Here is a 22637-nt window from a genome sequence, read left to right as displayed (position 1 = left end):
CTATTGCACCAAACGCACAAGTTACTACTTGTGTAACGATATATCTGTAAGAGACATTAGTTAGTGATAGATTCCTTACCTTAGAATATCCGCAGGCGTCAGACTGGATCCGGAAATCTTTGCGTAGCAAATACCCCTGCACGTCGGTAGGCGTCGTCCACGGCTCTGCGCCCGTCGTCGGCGTCGTTAGCGCCGGAATGACGTTGTCTGAGTACTTAGATGCCACCCATGCGCGCGGACGTCAGTTCTGATACACAGCTTTTCCGCGCCAGATAAGCAGAGCCATGATAGAATCAACACTGGTGCCATGAAACTAGGGCCCTGAAAGGGGATGACCTTAACCCTAGATATCGCTTCGCAGAACGGGGAGGATGGGTGAGTCGGTAAGGAATCTATCACTAATGAATATGCTACTTACCAGTATGCATCTGTTCTTGGCATGTAGGGCTGCTAACATTCATATCTTTGCATTAGATCGCCACCTAGTGTTGGGTCCGGATGATCGCACATTGTTGTCCTGGAAGAGTCTTCGAAGTATCCTGAGATGGGTGGCTCCTCCCCTGGACTACAGTGCGCATGGGCATCGGCTCCATCCCCAGATTGTTTTTAGCCATTGTGGCAGAGGATGGAGTGGCAAGTGTAAAGGATGTCCATGCTAGTGATTAAATACAATAGTATATCTGCAGCTGCGACAGGCACCGGGGAGGAGGGTGGGCGATATGAATGTTAGCAGCCCTACATGCCAAGAACAGATGCATACTGGTAAGTAGCATATTCAGTTCGAGGCATGTGGGCTGCTAAATTCATATCTTTGCATAGAATACATAGCAGTCCCTCCATCAGCGGCGGTTGCCCGTGCCAGCTGCAGAAACCTGAAAAAGTGTCTTGAGAACAGCCTGCCCTACAGCCGCTTGCTGTTTGGAATGTACATCAACACAGTAGTGTTTTGTAAAGGTATGTGGTGTAACCCACGTGGCTGCTCTGCAAATATCCTCTAGAGGAATGTTTCCCAGGAAAGCCATGGATGCCCCCAACTTGCGTGTGGAATGTGCCTTTGGGGGTATTGTTAAAGTGCGCTTGGCTTTATGATAACAGATTTGGATGCACTTAACAATCCATCTGGCTATTCCTGCTTTGGATATTGGGTTGCCTTTGTGTTGTGGTGAGAAGGCAACAAAGAGTTGTTTTGTCTTCCTAAAGTGTTGTGTCCTGTCTATGTAGTACATCAATGCCCTCCGTACGTCCAAGGTATGGAGCATCCTTTCCGCCACTGTTTGTGGGTTCTGGAAGAATGCAGGCAAATCGATAGTTTGGTTGAGATGAAAATGTGACACCACCTTTGGGAGGAATTTGGGGTTAGTACGTAGTACCACCCTATTTGGATGAATCTGGATGAAAGGCTCTTGTATCGTGAGTGCTTGCAACTCACTTACGCGTCTTAGTGACGTAATGGCAATTAGGAAAGCAACTTTCCACGTTAGGAATTGCAGTTCGCACGAGTGCATTGGCTCAAACGGTGGTCCCATCAGCCTGGTGAGGACCACATTGAGGTTCCACACGGGAGCTGGCGGTGTTCTTGGGGGAATGACTCGTTTCAGTCCTTCAAGAAACGCTTTAATGGCAGGCACCCTGAAGACTGAGAGATGCTGCCTATTTTGAAGGTAAGCTGCGATGGCGGATAGATGTATCCGAATAGAAGTGTACGCTAGTTTGCACTTGTAAAGGTGTAACAGATAGCAAATGATGTTAGGGATAGATGCATCTAGCGGGTTTATGTCATTGTCTGCACAGTAAATGACAAAACGCTTCCACTTTGCGGCATAGCATGCTCTGGTTGACGGCTTCCTTGCCTCCTTGATGATGTTCATGCATTCAGGAGGTAGGTTCAGGTATCCAAACTCTAAGACTTCAGGAGCCAGATCGCTAGGTTGAGCTGTTGCGGATCTGGATGCTGAATTTCTCCATGGTTCTGCGTCAGAAGTCTGGGCGTGAGGCGCAGTCTTTGATGCGGGACCACTGAGAGCTCGAGGAACGTGGTGTACCATGCCTGGCGCGCCCACGTTGGAGCAACTAGGATGAGTGTCATGGAGTGTTGCCGTAGTTTCCTCGCCACCAGTGGTATCAGGGGTGTCGGGGGAAAAGCGTAAGCAAATTTGCCTGACCAGTTCATCCATATCGCATTGCCCTGCGATTGGGGGTGTGGGAACCTGGCGGCGAAGCTTTGGCATTTTGCGTTCTCCCTTGTGGCGAACAGGTCTATGTCTGGACGCCCCCACCTTCGGAAGTACGGCTGGAGTACTGATGGATGTATCTCCCACTCGTGCATTTGATGACTGTATCTGCTGAGCAGATCCGCCATCTGATTGTCCTTCCCCGGGAGGTGTTCTGCCATGAGGAAGATGTTCCTCTGAATGGCCCACTTCCACATGCTCTGAGCCAGGTGAGACAGCTGTGGTGAGTGGGTGCCTCCCTGTTTTTGGATGTAGTACATCGCGGTCATGTTGTCCGTCCGGACTAACACCACCTTGTTGCACAGATGTACAATGAAGGACTTGAGCGCCATGAAGATCGCCATCAGTTCTAGATAGTTGATGTGCATCTTCTGTTGCTGCGTCGTCCATAGTCCCTGCACTGTGTAAGTTAGCAGGTGTGCTCCCCATCCCTGGAGAGATGCGTCCGTTGTCAGGATAACCTGTGGCACTGGCTCCTGGAACAGTCGGCCCTTGCAAAGGTTGTGTGGAGTCCACCAATGCAGAGAGGTGTATGCCCGACTGGTAACCAACACTAGGTCTGTTAATTGTCCCTGAGCCTGTGTCCACTGATTTGCTAAGCACTCCTGGAGCGGGCGCATATGCAACCGTGCGTGAGGGACTATGAAGATGCAGGAGGCCATCATGCCTATCAACTGCATGAACACTCTTGCTGGAAGTGAGTGTCCCGGTCTGAACTTCTGGATTAAAGACTGTATGCCGTCTATCCTGACCTGGTTTGGTTGTGCCGAGGCCGTCAGGGTATTGATTGTCGCACCCAGAAACTGCCGGACGTGTGCCGGCTGAAGGTGTGACTTCGGGTAATTCAACGAGAAACCCAGGTCGTGAAGGAGGTGAATGGTAGTCGACATGTCCGCGGCGCACTGCTGTTCCGATCTGGCTTGAACGAGCCAGTCGTCGAGGTAGGGGTAGACATGGATGTTCTGCCTCCTGAGGTGCGCTGCTACAGTCGCCAGACACTTGGTAAAGACCCTTGGGGCAGTTGTGACTCCGAAGGGTAGGACTTTGAACTGATAATGCGTGCCCTGGATAGTGAACCTGAGGTACTTCCTGTGGGACGGATGTAACGGAATGTGGAAATAAGCATCCTTGAGATCTAAGGTTGCTAAGAAGTCTCCTTTGTTTAACATAGGAAGAATCTGTTGCAGTGTAAGCATGTGGAAATGCTCTGACAGTATGTACAGATTGAGGGGACGGAGATCCAGAATTGGCCGTAGAGATCCATCCTTCTTTGGAATGAGGAAGTACAGGGAATAAACCCCTGTGCCTTCTTCCCCCACTGGCACGAGCTCGATTGCCCCTTTTTGCAGCATTACCAACACTTCTTGCTGCAATAAGTGCAAGTGCTCTGCTGACATAGGTCTTTGCCTTGGTGGAATGTTGGGTGGAGTGGACTTTAACTCTAGACAATAACCGTACTGGATAAGCTGTCGCACCCACCTGTCTGTGGTGATGTTGGTCCAGACGGGCAGGAACTGCTGTATTCTCCCCCCGACAGGTGTTAAATGGTCGGGGGGCAGTGACAGAGAGTCACTGGTTGCTTGGGGCAGAGGAGCGTGAATTGTTGCCTCCTTTGCCACGTCCTTTGTTGCTGTTTCCCCTGTAGCCCCTCTTGTTCTGTTTGGGGTACGAGGACTGTGCTCCACCTCTAGGGAACTGCGACTGTTGACCCATCTGTCCTCTGGTGACTCCACGGGCACCTGAGCGACGAAAATTATTGCCCCGAAACTGCTGAGATTGTAGGGCCCCCATCGATTTAGCAGTTTCAGTGTCCTTTTTAATCTTTTCCAGGGTGGTGTCAACATCTGGACCAAACAGTCTATCCGGATTGACTGGTTGATTAAGTATGGTTGTTTGAATGTCAGGTTTGAAGCCCGATATGCGGAGCCAAGCCTGTCTTCTGAGCATGACACTGGTGTTAACGGCCCTAGCGGCTGTGTCCGCGACATCAAGTGCGCACTTTATGGCCGCGTTGGAGATCAGTTGTCCCTCTTGTATAAGCAGTTTGGTGCCCTCTTGAAACTGCGGAGGCATGTGTTCTACAATCTGCTCTAGTGTGTCGTAATGTGAACGATCATAACGTGCCAGTAGTGCCTGTGTATTTGCAATACGCCAGAAATTGGCAGCCTGTGCAGCCACTCTTTTGCCCCCTGCCTCTAGCACTTTGGACTCCTTATCCGGGGGAGGAGCTTCACCCGTTGTTTGGGAGTTTGCCCTCTTGCGTGCGTTTGCTACCACCAAGGAGTCAAGCGGCAACTGTCCTCGAATGTATGCAGGGTCTGCAGGCGCTGGTCTGTACTTTTTTTCAATACGTGGGTTGACCACCCTCGCCCTGGTAGGCTCTTTAAAGATGTCCGCAGCGTGCTTGAGGACCCCTTTGAGCATAGGCAGTGTCTTTACATTTCTTTCCGAAACTGAAAACGTGTCGAATAGAAAGTCTTCCTCAACTGGGTCAGCATGCATGTCCACATCATGATTAGCAGCTGCCCTCTCAATTAGTGCATGAAAACCTGCAGAATCCTCCGTAGGGGATGCACGTGTACTGAAGGACTGTGGCTCTTGCCCCACATCTTGGTTGCCTTGGTCCCCAATGCCATAATAAGAATCTGGCTGTGCATCAGGTTCATTTACTGGGAACGTGTATTGTTCATCGTCACCATAGTCCCCACTGTCAGAGTGGTCTGGAGACGGTGTTGGGCTCCTTCCCTGAGGAGGAAGAATAGGTTCCATGAGGACCGGGGCGTCCTGTGGAAACTTCTTCTTCTTTAGAGGAATGACGTAGGATTCCACCGGCTGCGAAGTGATCTTTCTCTTGTAAAGGGTCAACTTCCCCGTGTCCGCATCTATAAAACACTCCGAATCCTCTTCGGGGTCGATCACCTGACCTGAAGATGTCCCCGCCGTAGAAGAATCCGACTTCTTTGGCGTCGATTTAGAGGAAAAAGCCTTTGGCACCACCCTTGGAGGTAGAAGGAAGAGGAGCTTGCTTGCCGACTTGTCCGGGACATCTGCCGCCTTCTGCGTCGATGGCGTTGGCGTCGACGAGGAAAGAACCTTGTCCTTAATTCTTTGTAGCGAAGCCGCCACGAGAGATGCGTCGGTGACCGATGACTTTGGCACCGACGGAGTGGACTTGCCCTCGGATGCGACGTTCCGGAGGTCTTTTAGAGGGATGGACGGCGCCGACCCCGAGTCCTTGGAGCGATGCGCCGATGTCCCCTTTGGAGCCGGTGCTGTGTCGGTTGCTTTAGCAGGCTTCGCCGGCGCCGGCGCGCTTGTCTTGTGCGTGCCACTTTTCTTAGAGGATTTCTCCTCTGGCGCCGATTTCGACCCTGTGGAATCGCCGTGTTTCTTCGACTTCTGCGGACCGGAGGTCGACGGAGTCGATGAGGCCGTCGTCTTACTTGTTTTCGCCGTTGCGACCGCCATCTTAGGGACGTTCGAGTCCTTCACTTTCGGTTTCGGTTTCGGGTCGGCCATTTTAGGTGTAGTCGAGACCGTTGCTTTCAGTTTCGGTTTCGAAACCCTAGGCGCAGCAAGTATGTCCGTGGCCGGGCCGACAGGCGGGGCCGTGGCTTGCGCTACAGGGTCTTGGGTAAGGCCGACAGGCGATCCCGCGACCCCCGTGTGATGTTCTTCAACTTCGGGGCATAGCTCGTCCTCTGAGCTATCTTCCTCGGCCCCATAAACCATGGCGTCGTCCCCTACCTCGTCGACGTATTCAAGGCCCTGACCCACGACTCCGTCGTCGTCATATTCCGGATCGGCCTCGACCCCCGTCTCAGGCGGGGAGATTTGAAGATGATGGCTCTGGTCCTCTTCTTCTTGGTCGCCGAAGATGTTATCTGGATCCGGGGCCGCTTGCTTGGCCCCAAGGCGCACCGCACGCCGAATCATGAGAGTCTTCTTCGACCTGAACTTCGCACAGGCCCGGCAACTTCCTTCGTCATGGTCTGGCGAAAGGCATTTATTACACACCGGGTGTACGTCTATATGTGGGTATTTGGACCCACAGAGCGGACAGAGTTTAAACGGACTCCGCTCCATGTTGGGAACTTAGTGTCGAGTCGCGATGAGAAGGCCTCGACGTCCGAAGAGTTGTAAGAAACTCCGGTGATTCCGGCTCCGGGAGACGGAAGAAACTCGAGACCGTACGCAAACAATACCGACGTGAAGAACCCAAAGCCTTTTGGCCGTGAAAAATGATGTTATTTCGGTTCCGACGGAGAGACGTCGAGACCGCATCCGAACCCAATGGCGGAAAAAAACAATCTGGGGATGGAGCCGATGCCCATGCGCACTGTAGTCCAGGGGAGGAGCCACCCATCTCAGGATACTTCGAAGACTCTTCCAGGACAACAATGTGCGATCATCCGGACCCAACACTAGGTGGCGATCTAATGCAAAGATATGAATTTAGCAGCCCACATGCCTCGAACCTAATGTCTCTTACAGAGTAGTAACTTGTGCATCTGAAAGAGACACGTTAGTGAAAGATTCCTTACCTTAGAATAGATACCCCAGCAATACCAACCCCGGTGGTGGGTCTGCGAACCAATAATCTCACCAGAAAGTCCTGGAGGACGGAACGGCCAAAGAAGCCATACCTCCGGACTTGGCTGTCCAGGCAGTAGTGTCTTGCAAACGTGTGCAGCGAGGCCCACGTAGCTGCCTGGCAAATGTCCTGTAAGGGCACTCCTCGGCCCAGGGCAGTTGTAGTCGCCGCGGTCCGAGTAGAATGAGCCCGCAATCCAACAGGGGGCTCCTTTTTGGCCATGGAGTAACAGGCCTGGATACACAAGATGATCCACCGCGAGATGGTCCGCTTGTGCACCGCCTTTCCCTTCTTAGCACCCATGTAACCAGCAAAGAGTTGGTCATCCACCCGGAACTGGCGTGTGCGATCCAGATAATAAGAGAGCGCACGTTTTGGGTTCAGACGGTGGAGCCTCTCTTCCTCTTTCGAGAGATGCGGAGGCGGAAAGAAGGTGGGCAAGGTAATGGACTGCCCGATGTGGAAGGCTGTGACAACCTTGGGCAGGAAAGAGGGTCTCGTCCGCAACACAACCTTGTCCGGATGGACAGAGAGGAAAGGAGGAGTAGAAGAAAGAGCCTGGAGCTCACTCACTCTCCTGGCAGAGGTGATGGCCACCAGGAAAGCAGTCTTCAAAGTAAGAAGACGGAGAGGACAGTTATGGAGCGGCTCAAAGGGAGCACACATTAGGTAAGTAAGTACAAGATTCAAGTCCCACTGGGGCATCACGAAGGGAACAGGAGGGTACATGTGTGTGATGCCCTTCAAAAACCTATTTACAATGGGGCACTTGAACAAGGAAGGCTGATCAGGTAGCCGTAAGAAGGCGGAAAGGGCAGAAAGGTACCCCTTGAGAGTGCCAAGAGCAGAGCCCTGCAGGGCAAGAGAAAGAAGAAAGAGGAGAACCTCAGAAAGGGGTGCAGAGAGTGGGTCCACAGCCTTTGCTGTGCGCCATGCCACAAATCTGTTCCACCTGCAGGCATATACCGACTTTGTGGAGGGACGCCTGGCTGCCAGAATGACATCACAGACTTCGGGAGGCAATTCAATTCAATACCACTTTATTCGATTAATAAAAATCATAAAAGTAACAATACAAAAATGGAGGGATTTACATTCATACACATAGAACAAGTTAAAAGGCAAGTCAAATGGCCTCAACTGCAGCCGCTCAATCTCCAAGCTTGTAGGTGGAGACTGGACAGGTTCGGGTGCAGAACCGTCCCCTGCTGCTGCGACAGAAGGTCCTCCCGAAGAGGCAGACGAATCGGGGGATCAACTGACATGCTGAGTAGCTCGGGATACCAGTATCTTCGTGCCCAGTCCGCAGCCACAAGAATAACCCGGGCCCAGTCGCGCCTGATCTTCAGCACTCTGGGCAGAAGTGGTATAGGCGGAAAGGCATACAATAGACCGCAACTCCACTCGCGACGAAAAGCGTCTCCGAGCGAGTGCCGCCTTGGAAATTCCAACGCGCAGAACTGATGACATTGTGCGTTCTCTTCTGTGGCGAATAGATCTAAACAAGGCTCTCCCCATTGCTGAAAGAGGCCTTGCGCCACGTCAGAGTTTAGACGCCATTCTTGATCCATCATGCACCGGCGGCTAAGTTCGTCCGCCCTGGCATTCAGAGAACCTGCAAGGTGTTGAACCACCAGGGTCACGCCCTGATGTTCCAGCCACTGCCAGAGGCGCAGAGCCTCCTGGCATAGGGTCCACGACCCCACCCCGTCCTGTTTGTTGCAGTACCACATGGCGGTGGTGTTGTCCGTGAACACCTGCACTACACTCCCTCGGACAGAGGGGAGGAATGCCTTCAGTGCTAGTCAGATCGCCCGCAGCTCCAAAAGGATGATATGGAGCCGGGACTCCGCTGGAGACCAGAGGCCTCTGATCTCCGCCTCTCCCATGTGGCCTTCCCAGCCCTGGAGGGACGCGTCCGTCACAACCACATGCTCCGGGTGGGGTAGGGAGAGAGATCTGCCACTGACCCAATCTCGGTCCGTGAGCCACCACTGCAGCTGTCTTGCAGTGCCCCCCGAGATCAAGACATGATCGGACAAGATGCCCTGATGCTGGGCCCACTGAAACTTCAGGTCCCACTGCAGAGCCCGCATCCGCCACCGGGCATGATGCATCAGAAGGATGCAGGAGGCCATCAGCCCCAGAAGCCGCAGCGTCAACCTGACCGAGACGCGGGATAAAGGCTGAAAGATGGGAATCAGAGCCTGTATATCCCGAACCCGCCGAGTCTAGAACCGCTTCGATGAAGAGGAGCTTCTGAGAGGGACACAGGTGCGACTTCGGCACGTTGATGGAGAACCCCAGCAAGTGCAGGAGGTCGGCCGCAGTCTGGAGGTGGCTGACGACTGTCTGGGGCGAGCCCGCCTTCAACAACCAGTCGTCGAGGTAAGGGAAGACTGACACCCCTAACCTGGGCAGTTGAGTTGCGACCACCGCCATCACCTTCGTGAACATCCGTGGGGCGCTGGTAAGGCCGAAGGGGAGCACGGTAAACTAAAAGTGCTTGTGGCCTACCTTGAACCGCAGGTAACGCCGGTGGGCCGGCAGGACGGGGATGTGAAAATAAGCGTCCTGCAAGTCCAACGCTACCAGCCAGTCCCCAGGGTCCAGGGCAGCTAAGACCTGAGCCAAAGTAAGCATCTTTAACTTCTCCTTCCGGAGGAAGCCGTTGACGTTCCGTAGGTCCAAGATAGGGCGTAGGCCCCCTTTGCCCTTCTTGGGTACCAGAAAGTAGTGGGAGTAACAACCACACCCTACTTCTGGCCCAGGAACGCGCTCAATGGCCCCCTTGGCCAAGAGGGCCGTGACTTCCTCTTGCAGAAGTTGCAAGTGATCCCCCGACACGCGGTGGAATTGCGATGGCATGGCTGGAGGGGTTGCCTCGAAGGGGAGGGAGTAGCCCCTTCGGACGATCTGCAGCACCCACCTGTCCGTTGTGACAGTGCGCCAGTGGGAGAGGTGATGGCGAACCCTACCTCCCACTGGCGTCACATGGGCCTGAAAACTCGGAAGGTTTGAGGCAGGTGCTGCGGAGGGAGGTGTGGACTGGCCTCGGCGTTGTCCCCGACCGCCGCCACAGCAGTTTCCACGGCCGTCACCGCGCTATTGAACATTCTGCGGTGCGTGGCTGGCAGCAGTGTGGGGGCGCCCCTTCCTTGGCCACGAAAGGAGCGAAAGGCACCCGATTGCTGGCGTGTGGCCGAGAGGCCCAAGGACTTGGCCGTAGCCCTGGAGTCCTTAAAACGCACAAGCGCATGGTCTGCCTTGTCGCCAAAGAGGCGACGGCCATCGAACGGCATGTCAAGAAGTGTGGCCTGGACATCGGCCGAAAAGTTGGCGGACCTCAACCAGGCGTGGCGTCGAACCGCCACTGTCGTTGCCATCGCCCTGCCCAGTGAGTCCGTTGTATCCAGCCCACACCGGATGGAATATCGCGCTGCATCTCGACCCTCCACAAGGGTTTGGGCGAATTTAGCCAGGACCTCCTCCGGACATTGTGGCAGCACGTCCATGACCGCGTCCCACAGGGTGTGGGTGTAGCGGCCCAAGAGACAGGCGGTATTGACAGACCGCAGCCCCAAACTTAGGGACGAGAACACTTTTTTCGCGAACTGTTCATATCTCTTGGATTCCCGATCGGCCGAAGCCGACGAGGAATGCAGTCTGGGAAGTGGAGGCCTGGATAACCAGGCTCTCGGGGGGTGGGATGGGTGGACAAAAAGCAAGGGTCGCCCGGGGCCGGGCGGTAGCGTCTGGCCACGTTCCTATCCACAGGCGGGCCTGTGGCGGGCTTGGACCAAATGCCCACAAGAACGTCACACAAGGCCTTATTGAACGGCAGCAGAGGCTCACTGGAGCTTGTCTGCGGTTTGAGGAACTCAGTGAGGAGGTTAGTCCTCATGGCCGCGACGGGGAGCTCAAGGTTTAAGGCCTTGGCTGCCCTCGTCTACACTACACTGTAAGTAGACCCCTCCTCCGAAGCCACGGTGGGAGGGGAGACAAATCCAGTGTCTGGCGAAGTGTCAATACCGCTGGCCTCCCCAAGCTCATATGTCCAGTCCTCTTGAGACTGGCACTCCAGTGCCAGAGGGTCCTCAGACCCCTCCCAATCTCCCTCGTCACCCGTCTCTTATAAAACAGGAGCAACAGACGGGGCCTTCTCATGGAAATAAAAATCTCCAAAGGCCGTCGGAAGCGGCGCCCAGTGGCGCCGTTCCGGCGCCAGAGTCGGGCCGAAGGGAACAATGGGGACGGCGTCCACAGTGGGCGCCGGGGGCGACACCGGCTGGGCCAGCGCCGGTGAGTCATGAGGTCGACCGGCGAGGACCCGGATCCGGAAGCGGATCCGGTGAGGTCCTGCGGCGCCGGGACCGAAGCACCCGGCGGCGTCGGGGCCGAAGCACCCGACCCGCTAGGGCCTCCAGCCAGGACCGTTGGGCCTGGAGGCGCCACGGAACCCGACTGAGGAGGGAGGGACCTCGTGGCCATGAGGTACCGCTCGATCTCCTCCAGCGTCGCGCCGTGCCCATGGACCCGAAGATGTGGGGCAGGCGGCGGCGCCTGCGACTCCCTCGGAGCCGCGTGGGTGGTGTCACCCGAACCCCCGGCCGCATCGTGTAAGCGTCGGGGTGGGTCGGAGGAACTATGACGTCTCTCCGACCTCTCATGCCTCTTACCTGAGGACTTGGATCCTGACGACCGATGTCCACTCCCGGAGCTGCGAAGACTCCGACCCCGCAACTGGTCCCTCAACCTCCCGTGGAACCGGGACCTGGAACCGCGCGGGCCGACTGCCGGAGCTCGAGTCGCTTGCGGGACCGCTCCCGCCTAGCTTTAGACGTCAGGGCCCGGCAGTCGGAGCAGGTGCGGTCATCGTGGTCGAGGCCTAAACACTTCAGGCACCGGCGATCGGGGTCCGTAACCGACATCAGTCGGTCGCACTTCGAGCAGGGTTTGAACCCGGGCATCCCTACCGGCAATGATAGAGTCGAAGACTCGAGGTAAGAAATGATCAAAAAGATCAAAAAGTTTAGTAAAACAATGACTAGGGGTAGAGCTTCTCCGGATCTGCGCTAGCTGGCGCGGAAAAAAGAAGAACTGACGTCAGCGCGCATGGGCGGCGTCTAAGTACTCCACCGACGTCATTCTGGCGCTAACGACGCCGACGACGGATGCGGAGCCGCGGACGACACCTACCGACGCGCAGGGGTATTGCTACGCAAAAATTTCCGGAACCAGTCTGACGCCTGGGGATATTCTAAGATAAGGAATCTGTCACTAACGTGTCTCTTTCAGATTACTTGATATCTTTGGTTCATAGGGCCAAGTGACATTCTGTCTTATTCATAAGTTCTGATATTGGAGCTGTACTCAATGGAATTTATCCGGTGTACTTATCATAGTTTAACATACTTCTGAGTATATCTTGCTAAAAGGATACGAGTAGAAAGCAGAATTTAAAATTAGAAGTTGAAAACGTTGAAAATTAATACTTACATACAAAGAAGAAAATTTCCAAAGATGGCCAGCCATGAGCACCAAACGTTTCAAACTTCTGGATAACTTTGGTATCACCTGTGCTTTTCACCCATTCAAGAGCACGAGCAACATCAAACTTTCTCTGTTTGAAACAGATATAAAAAACATTGTATAATTGGTCAATATCATGATCACATGTTAATAAAAGCATTATGAGAGCAATAACCATCAGTACCTCATTAACAAAACGAAATCTAGAAGGTTGGAACGTTCACAAACATTCTAACAAGAAAGGAAATATTGGTAAAGAAGGTATAAACAGTGTACGAAGAACATCTCACACCCTTACCTATAGATTTGCTCTTACCCAACTTTACTCCCCACCTCAAATCTCAAAAGTCAACAGGACCATCGGCATTATGGCTAACTGTTAGCCAACTTATCAATAGGGCATCGACTTGTTTGCTGGAAGAAGGCAAGGAGCCTGCTCATTTTGAAACCTGATAATATAAACAGCCCAGATGTTTTTTTTAAAACTAGCCGCTGTACTTTTCTCCAATGTCTGCCAAACTTTAAAAACATTTCATTGCAGTCCGAGAAAGGTCCTGGCACAATGCTTGTGGGTGGACAGGCAGGGAGTTGAGTCTGGGATGGAGTTGGGGATAATGCATTCTTTCCAAGCTCCACCCATCTGTCCTTCGTGCACCTGTTGGAAGGAAAAAAGTCAGTCCCAAAGATCTGAAACTTATGACTGCAGGTTAGAAATCGGACTTAAGGGCAGCAAGCCCCCTCAGCCCTTTCGGATCGGTCATCCTGTATAGGAATGGTGGGTCCAGCTTCGCCATCATCTAGCCAACCTTTCGAATTTTCCAAAGCGTGTTAGCAAGTTCACGAATCCTTGCCATGTTCACCGGCTTTGAATCAATCAAGTGACTTTATTTATAAATATGCTGATAGCGTCGGTAATCTGGAAAGAGAGCTCCTCAGCTCTCTTCATCCCTTGTGCTTTGGAACTAATGCTAGCCTCATCCTGAAGAAGCATTAAAGCTGGACATTTTCTACAGTACAATTACCTCATGAGATTGAGGACTCTGCCTTTTCAGGCTTTTTTCTACTCATTCTAGACCCTTTTTTCTTGGCTCTGTAGAGGGAGACCCTGAATTATCTGTGTTAAACATGTTATCCTTAATGCAAACTACGTTTAGGGGATGTTGAAGGCATGCTAAACAACTAGCATTGCATGAGAGTATTAAAAAAGAGCTCAACTAAAGATCAAAAAAAGTTTCCAAATTTACATCTAAAGTGCTCCCTGCCCCCTGTAATGCAGATGCTAAATTAACACCCTGACTGAGCTTGGAGACATTTATGTTTCTCATTTTCCAGTGTTTGTGTACAAACTTGGCAAAAGATATGGTACGAACTGAGTATTACTAAGATTCCATCTCACCAATCGAAGGAATAAGGAAAGTTAAATACCATCTTTCATAGAAAACCTGTTCAGTCACCTTGACAATTAGTCAACAAGGACTTTGACCCAGTATAATCTATAAAATAAGTTTGTAATGTAAGTGTCAACCCTCTTGATTAATCATTGGCTGGTAGCAATAGTGCACAAGACCTGACCAGTCTGAATGGTGTTCTGTTTCATCAAAGGCAGAACAGTGGGCAAAGCAAAAGGAAAATCCAATGTATGAACATATCATCAAAGGTAAAGATGATGACCAATACATTTAAGCTGATGTTAGGCCCTCTGTCAGAAAAGAGCATTAATATTCTCCATTTCGGGAAGGAGCTTCGCGCGTGACCAAGATGGCCTCATGAGCACAGGGCTCCCGAGACCCTCGTAGCCTCCCACATCTATCCTGTCGTCTATCCTATCCTTCATTGACATATCCGTGAAGATGAACCACGGGTGAGGCGAGATCTTCTTTCAGATTCCGAATCAGACCACGGAGACCGGAGTTGTGGTGCTTAGAAGATGACGGCCTACGCCTCCATGATGCCCGGCTGTGGCGTTGGCACAGTGCCCTGTAGTGTAGTTCCTATTTTCCCAATAGGCTCTGCGCATTGGAATAACAAACAGCAGTGTAGACTGAGGTCATCTAGGTCTCTACTGCCTATGTTAGACTTAATTTAGGTTTGCCAGCTAGCTCAGAGGTCACTAGAAACTTTCTCGAATTAATAGGGAGAGGTTAACTTCCCTGATTTAGACAAGAAGGAATTCAGCTTCTGACAACCGCATAAACATGACAACTTTGCTCCCTCAGAATAAAGAGTGTATCTCTAGAGTTGTGTGTGAGAAGTTGGCCTGATATATAGTGCTCACTATTCTAGTGATCACTGTGCATCATTCCAAACGACCCTTATTGATGATTGGTTCTAAGTCAACCTTATAGACCAGCTATCCTAGTAGCATGGTCAAGAGCAGTCTTTAGGCTAAACTCTAGAGGGCGTGTTAAGCCAGCTGTTTTACCATCACATATACCCCTTGAACTCCAAGTGAAAGGACACCACACAAGTTGTTATAAAAAATAAAATATATTTATTAATAACTAGTCTACCCTGAACTCTTTATGAGTCAGGGAGCTAAGCACAATACAAATTTCTTAAGAAAATACTACAAGTTGCACAATTTACACAAATGCCCGAGGGGCACGAAAAACCATATACCCTGAAAGTGGAATGCGAAATACTAGCAGGTGAGTAACACGATCCAGAGGCTTCAGGACCGCTAGGACTACCTTACTGAACCCTAAGGTTAGGAGCAGGAGGCCTAGGGAACTCGGGTGCAGAGTGTGAACTCTTACGCGGGATGCGGGACAAAGTCTATGGATGCTAGTAATTCTAAAGTTACTGTTTCCGGACGAATCCGACTAGGTAGACTAAAAACGAAAAAGGATCTGGACACTAGAATAGTGAACCTGCGTTGGAGCACCGAAATGCTCGGGTTACCTAGCCCAGGGGCTGCGGCTGCATAGGGTTCAAATGACGTCGGGAATCCTCGTTTTAGTCTATGGAGCCTGAAAGAAGATGTTGCTGGCAGGCGACCAGTGAAGATGTTCTGTGTGATCCAAGGCTGGATCGGTGATGGAGACGACCTGAAAGCAGAGGGGACTCAGTTGTCAACCACTAGCCAGTGTTTGTTTGGGCACCAGGATGGCACCGGATGAAGTCACCGCGATCAGGTGAGTGGCAGGAGGGTCAACGGCCAACGGGCAAGTGACCGGACAACGTGGCAAGCAACAAGGGAGCAGAAGGGCCCCACGAAGATCTCGTGGATGCTGGGGGGCTGGACTTCGGTGCTGGAGCTGCTCTGGGTTGGGGCTTCTCAAACCCCAGTGCACTCACTCGAGGATCCCTCGGCAGTCGTGCTGGTTAAGCGTCGTGCAGGTTTTGAAGATGGCCGGTCCCTCAGGTCTCGTCACACCCACGAATCTCAGCTGGGCTGATGATGCAGGTAGAGGTCAGAGAAGGCAGGGAATCCGGGTCTCGTCGAGCTGGTCCGTCTTGATCCGGAGGATGGACGTGCAGCAAACCGCAAATGCTTAGGTGGTGCCTGCGGGTGCAGGGTGGCTATTCCTTAGCCACAAGGGAGAGTCTTCAGAGAATGTCAAGAGTTCCTTTCGTGGAAAGTAGTTCAAGATTCAAGATGATCTAATTTGGGAAGGGGGCCCGCTCCTACCTTTATCCTAAGAAAAGGGGCTGGCACGCAACTAGGTCCTGCCCATGGGTGGGACCAGGAGGGGGGTGGTTACACCCCTCTCCTTTGTCCGGTCTCTCCCAAGCTCAGGGGCTGGGGTACCCCTGGAACTGGTTTGAGCCGGCATATGCACAGTGAGCACCGGGGTGCCACTTGCAGTCACCTTCCTCTCAGCCCTGCCTACCTGGGATACACAAAATCCTGACTGGGATGGTGCTAGCACCGCCCCGACAGGAAACCCTTTGTCCAAGCCCTCCTCGCTGGAAGGACTCCCAGCAGCAGGAGGTCAGACTTGTGTCTGTGGTGGTAGCATCCATTTTGTGATGCTGAGGCTCGAGTCAACTTTAACCGGGGTTCACAGTTACATACATGTCGTGTCCCTCTAGAAGGGTGGAATGCTAACCCCGTCGCCAGAATTGGCGAGGGGTTAGTATTCCAATTCGTATGACACCTTACTCGACATGTTTTGATAATGCGATACCAAAGTTAGCAAATAACCGCGAGGATTATAATGCACTTAAGAGTATATGGTACGCGTTATCATGGAACAGCTATTAGGACTTGGTTCCGCAAGCTGCAAATGGGCTCAGCTCATGCCAGAGCACCATCTCACACAATTCCAAGCACTCTGCCTTCAGGATTGCTAAGGCCTGCCAGAGGAGTGACTGATAGGAATATATGTGTCCATTTTAGGGTTAGATATAGGAATACTATATCTAAAGCAAAGGGTGACTACACCACCTTGCCCCAGCTGTCGTGCAGCCAGTTGTGTCAGATTTGGGTGGTCAGCCAGGGGTGGCATAATACATGCTGCAGCCCCTGGTATAACCCCCCCCAAACTTAGGGCCATTGAACTAACCTTGACCAGGTGAGTCTTCTTGTTCTAAGTGGAAGTACCGGGAGAGACCATCTGCATTACCATGGTCAGTACCTGGGCGGTGCTCCACTGTAAAGTCCATCCCCTTTAGGGAAATGGACCACCTAAGAAGTTTGGGGTTTTCACCCTTCATTTGATTTAGCCATAAGAGGGGCTTATGGTCGGTCTGAATCTTGAAGTGAGTGCCAAACAAGTATGGCCTCAACTTCTTCAGGGCCCAAACCACAGCAAAGGCCTCCCTCTCTATGGCTGACCAACGTTTCTCTCTAAGGGTCAGCCTTCTACTTATAAAAGCAATGGGCTGATCATGACCATAAATATTCAGTTGAGAAAGAACAGCTCCCACACCCAACTCAGAAGCATCTGTTTGGACAATGAATGGCTTGGTGTAGTCTGGACTCTTGAGAATAGGTGCAGTGCACATGGCCTGCTTTAGGTCATCGAATGCCTTCTGACAGCTAACTGTCCACTGAACTTTCTTTGGCATTTTCTTACTTGTCAGGTCATTAAGTGGAGTCACAATGGTTCCATAATTTCTGACAAATTTCCTATAGTAACCAGACAGGCCCAAGAAAGCTCTGACCTGTGTCTGGGTGGTTGGAGGAGCCCAGTCCTTTATGGCCTGTATCTTGCTCTCCAAAGGTTGAACTTGGCCCCCACCTACAAGGTGGCCCAAGTATACAACTTGACTCTGCCCTATCTGGCACTTGGTAGCCTTGATAGTGAGGCCTGCCTTTTGCAGGGCCTCTAAAACTTTCCTCAGGTGGATCAGGTGATCCTCCCAGGTAGAGCTAAAGACAGGAATATCATCTAGATATGCTGCACAGAAGTCATCCAGCCCAGAGAGAACTTGGTTCATCAACCTTTGAAAAGCGGCAGGTGCATTTTTCAAACCAAAGGGCATCACCACAAACTGGTAATGTCCTCCTGGGGTAGAAAATGCTGTCTTGGCCTTGGCATCCTCAGCTAACCTGATTTGCCAATAACCAGCTGTCAGGTCAAATGTACTCAAGAACTTGGCAGAAGCCAATTTGTCAATGAGTTCATCTGCTCTTGGTATTGGATGGGCATCTGTCTTAGTGACAGCATTGAGACCCCTGTAGTCTACACAAAACCTCATCTCTCTCTTACCATCCTGGGTGTGAGGTTTAGGCACTAGAACTACAGGACTAGCCCAAGGGCTCTCTGAGGGTTCAAGGACTCCCAATTCCAAAATTTTCTGTACTTCTTGTTTGATACAGTCCCTGACGTGGTCAGGTTGCCTGTAGATTTTACTCTTTATAGGCAGACTGTGAGAAGTTGGCCCGATATGCAACGTTCGCTATTCTAGCGACCGCTATGTATCGTTCCAACGACCCTTATGGTGTTTGGTTGTAAGTCAACCTATAGACCAGCTATCCTAGTAGCGTGGATACGAGCAGTCTAAGGCTAAAGACTCGAGAGGGCGCGTTAAGCCAGCTGTTTACCACACATGTACCCCTTGAACACCCAGTGAAAGGACACCACACAAGTGTTATGAAAATAAACAGGATATTTATTAAGATTCACAACAGCCCTGGACTCTTTATGAGGACAGGGTACTAAGCACAAACCAAATCTCTTAGGAAAATACTTCAAGTGCACAATTAAAACAAGTGTCCGAGGACACGGAAAGTTTAAGGTCTCGGGCGGACCCGATAAGGCAAGTCGGAAGCGAGGGACTCGGGACCCTAGAGTAAAGAAGCTATGCAGGCACCGAAATGCCGAGTTACCTAGCCACGAGGGCTGCGGCTGCACAAGTCTTACAGGCGTCGGGGTCTTCGCTGACGAGCCAGGAGCCGGAAGAAAAGGAGTTGCTGGCCGGCGACCAGTGATGAATAGTTCGTAGAGATCCAAGCCTGGATCAAAGATTGTTGATACCTGAAAGCAGAGGGGACCAAGTTCGTACTACTAGCCAGTAGTCAGAGGGTACCAGGATGGCACCGGTTGGCCGTCACCTCGACCAGGTGAGTGGGCGACGCTAGGCTCTGCAGTCTCACGGACCAGGAGGCGTTGTCGGCGACCACGGCGGAGGTGCGAGCTGTCCCACGAAGGATGATGCTGTCGGCGTCGCTGGGCCCAGGATGGGGCAACAAGCCTTGGCAGATCTCAGGGCCACGTGGTGGGCCTAAGATGGCGTCTTGAGTGGACCAGGAGGGTCCGGGGTGCTTCTCGCAAAGATGGAAGCAAGGGCCAGTCTGGAGCAACCAGACCAGCAGTGTTGATTGTCGGATGTCGTCACAGAAGGGCACAAGCCAGCGGCTAGTGACCAGACAACGTGCTGAGCAGCGAGCAGAAGGGCCCCACGCAGATCGTGGAGATGCTGGGAGACTGCACTTCGATGCTGGAGCGGCTCAGGGTCGGGGCTTCTCGGACCCCAGAGCACTCACCAGAGAGTTACCTCGATGGTCGTGCTGGTTAAGAAAGCGTGCAGGTTTTGATGATGGCCGGTCCCTAGAGGTCTCGTCGCACCCACAGATCACAGCTAAGCTGATGACGTGGGTAGAGGTCAGAGGTGCCAGGGAAGCCGGTTCTCGTCGAGCTGGGCCGTCGGATTCCTTGAGGAAGGACTTACAGCAAACCGCAGAGTTCTTAGATGGTGCCCGCTGATGCAGGGTGACTACTCCTTAGTCACAAGGGAGAAATCTTGAGAAGAGTCTTGAATGTCCTTTCGTAGAAAGTAGTTCTTGAATCAAAGATGATCTAATTTGGAAGGGTCCCCGCTCCGGCCTTTATTCTAAAGAAAGGGGTGGGTACATGACTAGGTCCTGCCCCAAGGGTGGGACCAGGAAGGGGGGTAGTTACACCCCTCTCCCCTGCCGGACTTTCCCCAGGCCAGGGCTGTCGCCCCTGGAACTGGTTCTAACCGGCAGATGCGTAGTGAGCACCGGGGTGCCACTCCGCAGTCACCTTCTCGCAAAAGCCCTACCTACCCAGAATACACAAACCCTGTCTGGGACGGTGCGAACACCGCCCTCGACAGGAAACCCTTTGTCCAAGCTCTCCTCGCTGGAAGGACTCCCAGCAGCAGGAGGTCAGACTCGTGTCTGTGGTGGCAGCATCCATTTTGTGGAGCTGAGGCTTTAGTTAACTTTAACCGGGGTTCACAGTTACGTACATGTCGCGTCCCTCTAGAAGGGCGGAATGCTAACCTCGTCGCCAGAGTTGGTGAGAGGGCAGCATCCCGATTCGTATGACACCTTACTCAACATGTCTTGATAACGCGACACCGAAGTTACCGATGTGGTACGCGTTATCATGGAACAGCCATTGGGTCTTGATTCCGCAAGCTGCAACCGGGCTCGGCTCGGGCCAGAACCTAGTTCACACGAGCCCATGCACTCTGCCTTCAGGATTGTCAAGGCCTGCCATAGGAGTGACTGATAGGAACTCGAGTGTCCATTGTATGGTTAGATATAGGGCTACTATATCTAAAGCAAAGGGTGATTCCACGACTTCGCCCCAGCTGTCATGCAGCCAGTTGTGTCAAATTTAGGAGGCCAGCCAGGGGTGGCATAATACATGCTGCAGCCCCTGACGGCCCTGGGTACACCTATGCCCTGTGTTACAGGGTCTGATAAGGTGGCCCAGTACCAATTGGTAAATGCACCTAGGGTACATATTGTAATTTAGAAAGAGAACAGCCAGGCTGTGGGTCTGATTAGCGGGCCCACAGCCAGAGAAAGTCGTAAACCAGTGAAACAAAAGCAAAAAATCTGGGTGATCATAGGATTGCAGACCCTACTCTCCTACATGACCCCCCCCCCCCAAACGTCTGAACAATAAGCTAACCTTGACCAGGTGAGTCTTCTTGTTCTAAGTGGAAATATCTGGAGAGCCCATCGGCATTGCCATGATCAGTACCAGGTCTATGTTCCACTGTAAAGTCCATCCCCTGTAGGGAAATGGACCACCTTAGCAGTTTGGGGTTTTCACCCTTCATCTGATTTAGCCACAAGAGGGGCTTATGGTCGGTCTGAATCTTGAAGTGAGTGCCAAACAAGTATGGCCTCAACTTCTTCAGGGCCCAAACCACAGCAAAGGCCTCCCTCTCAATAGCTGACCAATTCTTCTCTCTAGGGGTCAGCCTTCTGCTTATAAAAGCAATGGGCTGGTCTTGACCATCAAAATTCAGTTGAGAAAGAACAGCTCCCACACCCAACTCAGAAGCATCCGTTTGGACAATGAATGGTTTGGAGTAGTCCGGACTCTTGAGGATAGGCACCGTGCACATGGCCTGCTTTAGGTCATCGAATGCTTTTTGACAGCTCGCTGTCCACTGAACCTTTTTTGGCATTTTCTTGCTTGTCAGTTCGTTTAATGGTGTCACGATGGAACCATAGTTCCTGACAAACTTCCGGTAGTATCCAGTCAGGCCCAAGAAAGCTCGAACCTGAGTCTGGGTGGTTGGAGGAGCCCAGTCCCTGATTGACTGTATCTTGCTCTCCAGTGGTTGAACCTGGCCTCCACCTACAAGGTGGCCCAGGTATACAACCTGTGTCTGCCCTATCTGGCACTTGGTGGCCTTGATAGTGAGGCCTGCTGCTTGCAGAGCCTCTAACGCTTTCCGCAGGTGGACCAGGTGATCCTCCCAGGTGGAGCTAAAGACAGCAATATCGTCAAGATACGCCGCACAGAAGTCATCCAGCCCAGTAAGGACTTGATTCACCAACCTTTGGAAGGTGGCAGGTGCATTTTTCAGACCAAAGGGCATCACCACGAACTGATAATGCCCACCAGGGGTTGAAAATGCGGTTTTAGGCTTGGCGTCCTCAGCTAACCTGATTTGCCAATACCCAGCTGTCAGGTCAAACGTACTTAAGTAGTTGGCCGAAGCCAATCTATCGATAAGCTCGTCTGCCCTTGGTATTGGGTGGGCGTCAGTCTTAGTGACTGCATTGAGACCCCTGTAGTCTACGCAAAACCTCATCTCTCTCTTACCACCCTGGGTGTGAGGTTTCGGCACTAGAACTACGGGACTAGCCCAAGGGCTATCCGAGGGTTCAATGACTCCCAGCTCCAACATTTTCTGCACTTCACTCTTGATGCAGTCTCTAACGTGATCAGGCTGCCGGTAGATTTTACTCTTAACGGGCAAGCTGTCACCAGTGTCAACCTCATGGGTGCACCAATCGGTCTGGCTGGGTGTTAGAGAAAACATATGTCTGAACGACTGAAGAACCTGTTTACAGTCGCTCTGTTGATGTTCGGAGAGGCTGCCACAAAAGACAACACCATCTACCGATCCATCGTCAGGATTCTGAGTGAGCAGGTCGGGGAGAGGGTCACTCTCTTCTTCCTGTCCCTCATCTAGGGCCATGAGCAAACTCATGTCCTTCCTGTCGACATATGCCTTGAGCCTGTTGACATGAAGCACCCTGTGGGGGCTCCGGGGAGTTCCCAGGTCGACCAGGTAGGTGACCTCTCCCTTTTTCTCCAGGATGGTGTAGGGCCCGGACCATTTGTCCTTGAGTGCTGCTGGGGCCACTGGCTCCAACACCCACACCTTCTGTCCGGGCTGGTAAACAGTCAAGACAGCCTTTTGGTCATGCCAAGCTTTCTGGAGTTCTTGGCTGGCCTTAAGGTTTTCAGATGCCTTCTCCATGTATTCAGCCATCCGCGAGCGGAGGCCAAGCACATAGTCCACTATGTTGGCTGCAGGCTTTTTGAGAGGTCTCTCCCATCCTTCCTTCACCAAACACAGGGGTCCTCTTACAGGATGCCCGTACAAAAGTT

General features: G+C 52.2%; 1 protein-coding gene across 1 annotated transcript in view; it reads right to left on the bottom strand.

The window, feature by feature from the left end:
- The window catches only part of LOC147698809 (E3 ubiquitin-protein ligase TTC3-like), a 1497644-nt gene that overhangs the window by 1246358 nt on the left and 228649 nt on the right, over positions 1-22637 (bottom strand). The window contains exon 7 of the mRNA XM_086935406.1: positions 12325-12448. Coding sequence (XP_086791532.1) covers positions 12325-12448 — 124 coding nt within the window. The remainder of the gene's footprint in view (positions 1-12324; positions 12449-22637) is intronic.

Source organism: Lissotriton vulgaris, chromosome 8 (genome assembly GCF_964263255.1).
Source record: "Lissotriton vulgaris chromosome 8, aLisVul1.2, whole genome shotgun sequence".
Classification (NCBI taxonomy): Eukaryota; Metazoa; Chordata; class Amphibia; order Caudata; family Salamandridae; genus Lissotriton; species Lissotriton vulgaris.
This window is presented reverse-complemented; position numbering and strand designations above follow the sequence as displayed.